General features: G+C 39.0%; 1 protein-coding gene across 1 annotated transcript in view; it reads right to left on the bottom strand.

The window, feature by feature from the left end:
• Nucleotides 1-304: 304 nt before the first annotated feature.
• The window catches only part of LOC138657966 (uncharacterized), an 81,515-nt gene continuing 74,487 nt past the window's right edge, over nt 305-7,332 (bottom strand). Inside the window, 2 exon segments of the mRNA XM_069745551.1 lie at nt 305-448; nt 451-2,895. Coding sequence (XP_069601652.1) covers nt 324-448; nt 451-2,895 — 2,570 coding nt within the window. The 3' untranslated portion in view covers nt 305-323.

Below are 7,332 nucleotides of genomic sequence, written 5' to 3'. Positions count from 1 at the left end.
ACCCCGCTTCTCCGTAACAAAAACAATGTCAGAATCACTGGGATCCGTTGAAGCGTTCCAGAGTTATAACCTCATAAAGGGACAGTGGTCAGAATTGTAAAAATTGGCCCGGTCATTAACGTGCAAACCACCCTTGGGGGTAAAGGGGTTAAACATCCAGATCATTTTATTTTTTTCCCCAAAATTTGTTTTGGATTCAATTTGCCCATAAATTGCGATTTGGAACCAAATCGATTCAGCAAAAATTTAACGTGGTCCAATGTCTTCAACTGCCCTTAAAATACATATACGACACTCCTGAGCCTTCCGCCGTTTATTATATTTTACAAAACACAGTCAACATAATTACAATTTCTTCCCTTCAGGAGTTCCCTTATGTAAAACAAAATTATATTTTTGTATAAAACGTCTCTCACAGTGGACATGAATACGGCTTCTCTCCAGTGTGAATTTTCTCATGTGTAGTAAGGCTTGATTTACGTGTAAAAGATTTCCCACATTCGGAACATGAATACGGCTTCTCTCCAGTGTGAATTCTCTCATGTGCAGCAAGCCTTGATTTAATTCTAAAAGATTTCCCACACGCAGAACATGAATACGGCTTTACTCCTGTGTGAATTCTCTCATGCTTAGCAAGACTTGAGTTACATATAAAAGATTTCCCACATTCTAAACATGAATAAGGCTTCTCTCCTGTGTGTGTTCTCTCATGTATCACAAGACTTGTTTTCTCTGAAAAGCATTTCTCACAGTGTGAACATGAATACGGCTTCTCGCCAGTGTGAATTCTCTTATGTAGAACAAGATTATATTTTTGTATAAAACGTTTCTCACATAGTGAACATGAATACGGCTTCTCTCCAGTGTGAATTTTCTCATGTGTAGTAAGACTTGATTTACACGTAAAATACTTCCCACATTCGGAACATGAATACGGTGTCTCTCCAGTGTGAATTCTCTCATGTGCAGCAAGCCTTGATTTAATGCTAAAAGATTTCCCACATTCAGAACATGAATATGGCTTTACTCCTGTGTGAATTCTCTCATGCTTAGCAAGACTTGAGTTACATGTAAAAGATTTCCCACATTCTGAACATGAATACGGCTTCTCTCCTGTGTGTCTTCTCTCATGTGTCACAAGACTTGTTTTAATTGAAAAGCATTTCTCACAGTGTGAACATGAATACGGCTTCTCTCCTGTGTGAATTCTCTGATGCAGAACAAGATTATATTTTTGTATAAAACGTCTCTCACATAGTGAACATGAATACGGCTTCTCTCCAGTGTGAATTTTCTCATGTGCATTAAGACTTGATTTACATGTAAAGGTTTTCCCACATTCAGAACATGAATACGGCTTTCCTCTTGTGTGAATTCTCTGATGTTTAAGAAGTTGTGTTTTATGTGAAAAGCACATTTCACATTGTAAACATGAGAACGGTTTCTCCCCGGTGTGAGTTGTTTGATGTACAACTAAATTTGATTTAATTTTAAAACATTTCCCACATTTTGAACATGAATACGGCTTCTCTCCAGTGTGAATTCTCTCATGTTTACCAAGAATTGACTTCGACATAAAGGATTTCCCACATTCTGAACATGAATACGGCTTCTCTCCAGTGTGAATTCTCCGATGTGTATCAAGAATTGATTTATACATAAATGATTTCCCACATTCTGAACATGAATATGGCTTCTCTCCAGTGTGAATTCTCTCATGTATACCAAGAATTGATTTAGACATAAATGATTTCCCACATTCTGAACATGAATACGGCTTCTCTCCAGTGTGAATTCTCCAATGTGTATCAAGAATTGATTTATACATAAATGATTTCCCACATTCTGAACATGAATACGGCTTCTCTCCAGTGTGAATTCTCCAATGTGTATCAAGAATTGATTTATACATAAATGATTTCTCACATTCTGAACAAGAATATGGATTTTCTCTTGTGTGAATTCTCTCATGTGTAGCAAGACTTGATTTATACATAAATGATTTCCCACATTTTGAACATGAATATGGCTTTTCTCCTCTGTGAATTTTCTGATGTGTAATAAGACTCAATTTAATTTTAAAGCATTTTCCACATTCTGAACATGAATATGGCTTCTTTCCTGTGTGAATTTTCTGATGTTTATTAAGATTCCCTTTGTCTATAAAAGACTTCCCGCATTCTGAACATAAAAATGGCTTTTCTCCTGTGTGAATTCTCTGATGTACAGTAAGATTCCCTTTATCTGAAAAGCATTTCCCACATTCTGAACATGAATATGGCTTCTTTCCAGTATGAATTCTCTGATGTTTTATGAGCCTCCCTTTATATGTAAAGCATTTCCCACATTCTGAACACGAATACAGGTTTTCACCAGTATGAATTCTCTGATGTATGTTAAGAGTCCATTTAGCTTTAAAGGACTTCTCACATTCTGAACATGAAAATGTTTTTTTTCTTGTGTGAACTATCTGATGTCTAATAAGCTTCCTTTTATTTGTGAAGGACTTCTCACATTCCGAACATGAAAATGGCTTTTCTCCTTTGTGACTTTGCTTATGCAGAACACATTGTGATTTCTTTGTAAAGCATTTCCCACATTCTGAACAGGAGTATGGCTTTTTTCCTTTATGCTTTCTTGGTTTTGTAAAATCTGAGCTTTTAGTAATTTGCTTGTCACACTGAAATCTTGTATCCACTCTGGCTCCTGGAATTATAGTAACAATGCGAGATTGCTCAGGAGAGGGTTCCTCATGATTATGAGGATTATAAGAAAGTGAAGTACTGTGAAGTCCAGGAGGTCCATGAAGGGTAATGAGGTTTTCTCCATTAGAGTGCTTCCTGATATCTTCTTTTTTACAGTTTAGTGATAAACCGTTGTTCTCACAAGAATTTCCTATAAAGATGAAAGCTAAATTGGATGTGATTTTTTTTCAACAACATAAAAATGGATTTCGACATTTATTTTATGGAGCTCACAATGCAGACAATAGTCAGTGAAAGTACCGGTAACAAGGAAGACAACTACATGCTATAACATTAACACAATTACGGGTAAAGTGAATAACACTTACAAACTGAAGAAGGAAAGAAGGAAGGGAATTTTCAGCAAGTCCATCCAGTGTAAATAAAATATCCAAACTTATTAGAACATTTTCAAAAACAGTTTTTTAAAAGAGAGACTCTCTGCCTGACGCGTTTCTGGCGCACCACGGCGCCCTTAGTCATAGGAGCTAATACAAATTAAATGAACAGGTTTATATACAGCAAGGAACCAATCACAAACATAGCAATCAATTACATTGGAAAAAGCTGCAGCTAGACACACAACAGAATTTGTCCTCATTTAAGACATATCGAAATTGCATGAATATATGATTTGTATTACCGCATAATTATATCTGTCAGTTCAATATATGTAGAAAAGATCATTCCTGTAATTCATGCCGTGTGGGTATTTAGTATCTAAGGTCAGAATCCAAAAAGCTTCCCGCAGTGCTAATTGTTTCTTCCAATCACCGCCTCTTGGTGACTGACTAACCCTTTCTATGCCAAAAAATGAGAAATTTGATAGATCTCCCTTATGCACAGAAATAAAGTGTTTTGTGGCTCCAGAATAACCCAAATTGTTATTATTTGTTTGTTATATGTTCTGAAATTCTTTTTTGAATTTTCCTTGTGGTATAACCTATACAGTGGGGCAAAAAAGTATTTAGTCAGTCAGCAATAGTGCAAGTTCCACCACTTAAAAAGATGAGAGGCGTCTGTAATTTACATCATAGGTAGACCTCAACTATGGGAGACAAACTGAGAAAAAAAAAATCCAGAAAATCACATTGTCTGTTTTTTTAACATTTTATTTGCATATTATGGTGGAAAATAAGTATTTGGTCAGAAACAAAATTTCATCTCAATACTTTGTAATATATCCTTTGTTGGCAATGACAGAGGTCAAACGTTTTCTGTAAGTCTTCACAAGGTTGCCACACACTGTTGTTGGTATGTTGGCCCATTCCTCCATGCAGATCTCCTCTAGAGCAGTGATGTTTTTGGCTTTTCGCTTGGCAATACGGACTTTCAACTCCCTCCAAAGGTTTTCTATAGGGTTGAGATCTGGAGACTGGCTAGGCCACTCCAGGACCTTGAAATGCTTCTTACGAAGCCACTCCTTCGTTGCCCTGGCGGTGTGCTTTGGATCATTGTCATGTTGAAAGACCCAGCCACGTTTCATCTTCAATGCCCTTGCTGTTGGAAGGAGGTTTGCACTCAAAATCTCACGATACATGCCCCCATTCATTCTTTCATGTACCCGGATCAGTCGTCCTGGCCCCTTTGCAGAGAAACAGCCCCAAAGCATGATGTTTCCACCACCATGCTTTACAGTAGGTATGGTGTTTGATGGATGCAACTCAGTATTCTTTTTCCTCCAAACACGACAAGTTGTGTTTCTACCAAACAGTTCCAGTTTGGTTTCATCAGACCATAGGACATTCTCCCAAAACTCCTCTGGATCATCCAAATGCTCTCTAGCAAACTTCAGACGGGCCCGGACATGTACTGGCTTAAGCAGTGGGACACGTCTGGCACTGCAGGATCTGAGTCCATGGTGGCGTAGTGTGTTACTTATGGTAGGCCTTGTTACATTGGTCCCAGCTCTCTGCAGTTCATTCACTAGGTCCCCCCGCGTGGTTCTGGGATTTTTGCTCACCGTTCTTGTGATCATTCTGACCCCACGGGGTGGGATTTTGCGTGGAGCCCCAGATCGAGGGAGATTATCAGTGGTCTTGTATGTCTTCCATTTTCTAATTATTGCTCCCACTGTTGATTTCTTCACTCCAAGCTGCTTGGCTATTGCAGATTCAGTCTTCCCAGCCTGGTGCAGGGCTACAATTTTGTTTCTGGTGTCCTTTGACAGCTCTTTGGTCTTCACCATAGTGGAGTTTGGAGTCAGACTGTTTGAGGGTGTGCACAGGTGTCTTTTTATACTGATAACAAGTTTAAACAGGTGCCATTACTACAGGTAATGAGTGGAGGAAAGAGGAGACTCTTAAAGAAGTTACAGGTCTGTGAGAGCCAGAAATCTTGATTGTTTGTTTCTGACCAAATACTTATTTTCCACCATAATATGCAAAAAAAAAAAATGATAAAAAAACAGACAATGTGATTTTCTGGATCTTTTTTTTCTCAGTTTGTCTCCCATAGTTGAGGTCTACCTATGATGTAAATTACAGACACCTCATCTTTTTAAGTGGTGGAACTTGCACTATTGCTGACTGACTAAATACTTTTTTGCCCCACTGTATAACAAATATTGCAAGCCTTACACTTTATGCAATATATAACATGGTCAGAATCACAATTAATAAATTATTTTATATTGTAACTAACGTTATGATTCGAGGAAAAGGTAGTTCTTTTATTCTCAAATATCTTCCTGTAGTCAATCAGGATAAATCTTTATGCACAATTCTTCAGAATGGATGTAGAGTAGTGGCTAGGAGAGGTTGCACACTGGGAAACTTTTTGTCTCCCAGTATGGTGCGTCAAAATAAAACTCCCACATCATGGCTATCAATTAAAGGTTTTTTCAAATGCTGTGGCAACAGATGTAATGTCTGCGAATTTGCAGACAATAAAAGAACCACCTTTTCCTCGAATCACAACGTTACTTACAATATAAAATAATTTATTAATTGTGATTCTGACCATGTTATATACTGCATAAAGTGTAAGGCTTGCACTATTTGTTATATAGGTTATACCACAAGGAAAATTAAAAAAAGAATTTCAGAACATATAGCAAACATAAATAACAATTTAGGTTATTCTGGAGCCACAAAACACTATTTCTGTGCATAAGGGAGATTGGAAGAAACAATTAGCACCGCGGGAAGCTTTTTGGATTCTGACCTTAGATACTAAATACCCACACGGCATGAATTACAGGAATGATCTTTTCTACAATTATTAGGTTCTGTAGAAGGACGTAGATCTGGGGATTTATTATGATGGAATATAGGCTGAACTGGATGGACAAATGTCTTTTTTCGGCCTTACTAACTATGTTACTATGTTACTATGAACTGACAGATATAATTATGCGGTAATACAAATCATACATTCATGCAATTTCGATATGTCTTAAATGAGGACAAATTCTGTTATGTGTGTCTAGTTGCAGCTTTTTCCAATGTAATTGATTGCTATGTTTGTGATTGGCTCCTTGCTATATATAAACCTGTTCATTTAATTTGTATTAGCTCCTATGACGAAGGGCGCGGTAGTGCGCCGGAAACGCGTCAGGCAGAGAGTCTCTCTCTTTTTTTAAAAAAAACTGTTTTTGAAAATGTTCAAATAAATTTGGATATTTTACTTACACTGGATGGACGTGCTGGAAATTCCCTTCCTTCTTTCCTACTTCAGCTGAAATCACCAGCAGGTACGGCACCCACCAGTTACATTTATTTGCAACGGCTGTCTCATCGTGTCAAGCTCCAACCTTTCCCTCTCCCTCAGATATGCATTATAACACTTACAAACTGGTGACATTGGCACAAGTCAGGGGTGGCAGAGATTAGACAGCAAGAACCTGTCATCAGGGGTTACCTCCTTAATGTTCCTCCAGTGCCATTCTCTCTCAAGTTTCCGATCATGTCCTTAGTGTAGAAAAGATGTCCTTAGTATGCCTGAGGCCATGATAGGAAACCTTGGAAGACTGCAATAGCATGGAAGGTACATAAAGGGGGTAAATCCTAATTAAAGGGAACCTGTCACCTCCAAAATGGAAGTTGAGCTAAGCCCACTGGCATCAGGGGCTTATCTCCAGCATTCTGTAATGCATTCTGGAATGCTGTAGATAAGCCCCCGATGTAACTTGAAAGATGAGAAAAAGAGGTTAGATTATACTCACCTGGACGGGCGGGCGGTCCGATGGGCGTCGCGGTCCGGGGCCTCCCATCATCTTACGATCATGTCCTCTTCTTGTCTTCACGCCGCAGCTCCGGCGCACTTTGTCTGCCCTGTTGAGGGCCGAGCAAAGTATGCCTGCGCCGGAGCCACAGGGTGAAGACAAGAGGACGTCATCGTAAGAAGATGGGATGCCCCGGACCAGACCACGACGCCCATCGGACCCGGACAGCCCCTGGGTGAGTATAACATAATCTCTTTTTCTCATCTTTCAGGATACATCGGGGGCGTATCTACAGCATTACAGAATGCATTACAGAATGCTGTAGACAAACCCCTGATGCAGGTGGGCTTAGCTCAACTTCCATTTTGGGGGTGACAGGTTCCCTTTAAAGGCTCCCTTTAACGAGGACCTGTTGCATATTAG

Source organism: Ranitomeya imitator, chromosome 1 (assembly GCF_032444005.1).
Source record: "Ranitomeya imitator isolate aRanImi1 chromosome 1, aRanImi1.pri, whole genome shotgun sequence".
NCBI lineage: Eukaryota > Metazoa > Chordata > Amphibia > Anura > Dendrobatidae > Ranitomeya > Ranitomeya imitator.
The sequence above is the reverse complement of the archived record's forward strand: the minus strand, read 5'-3'. Positions and strand labels throughout refer to the sequence as shown.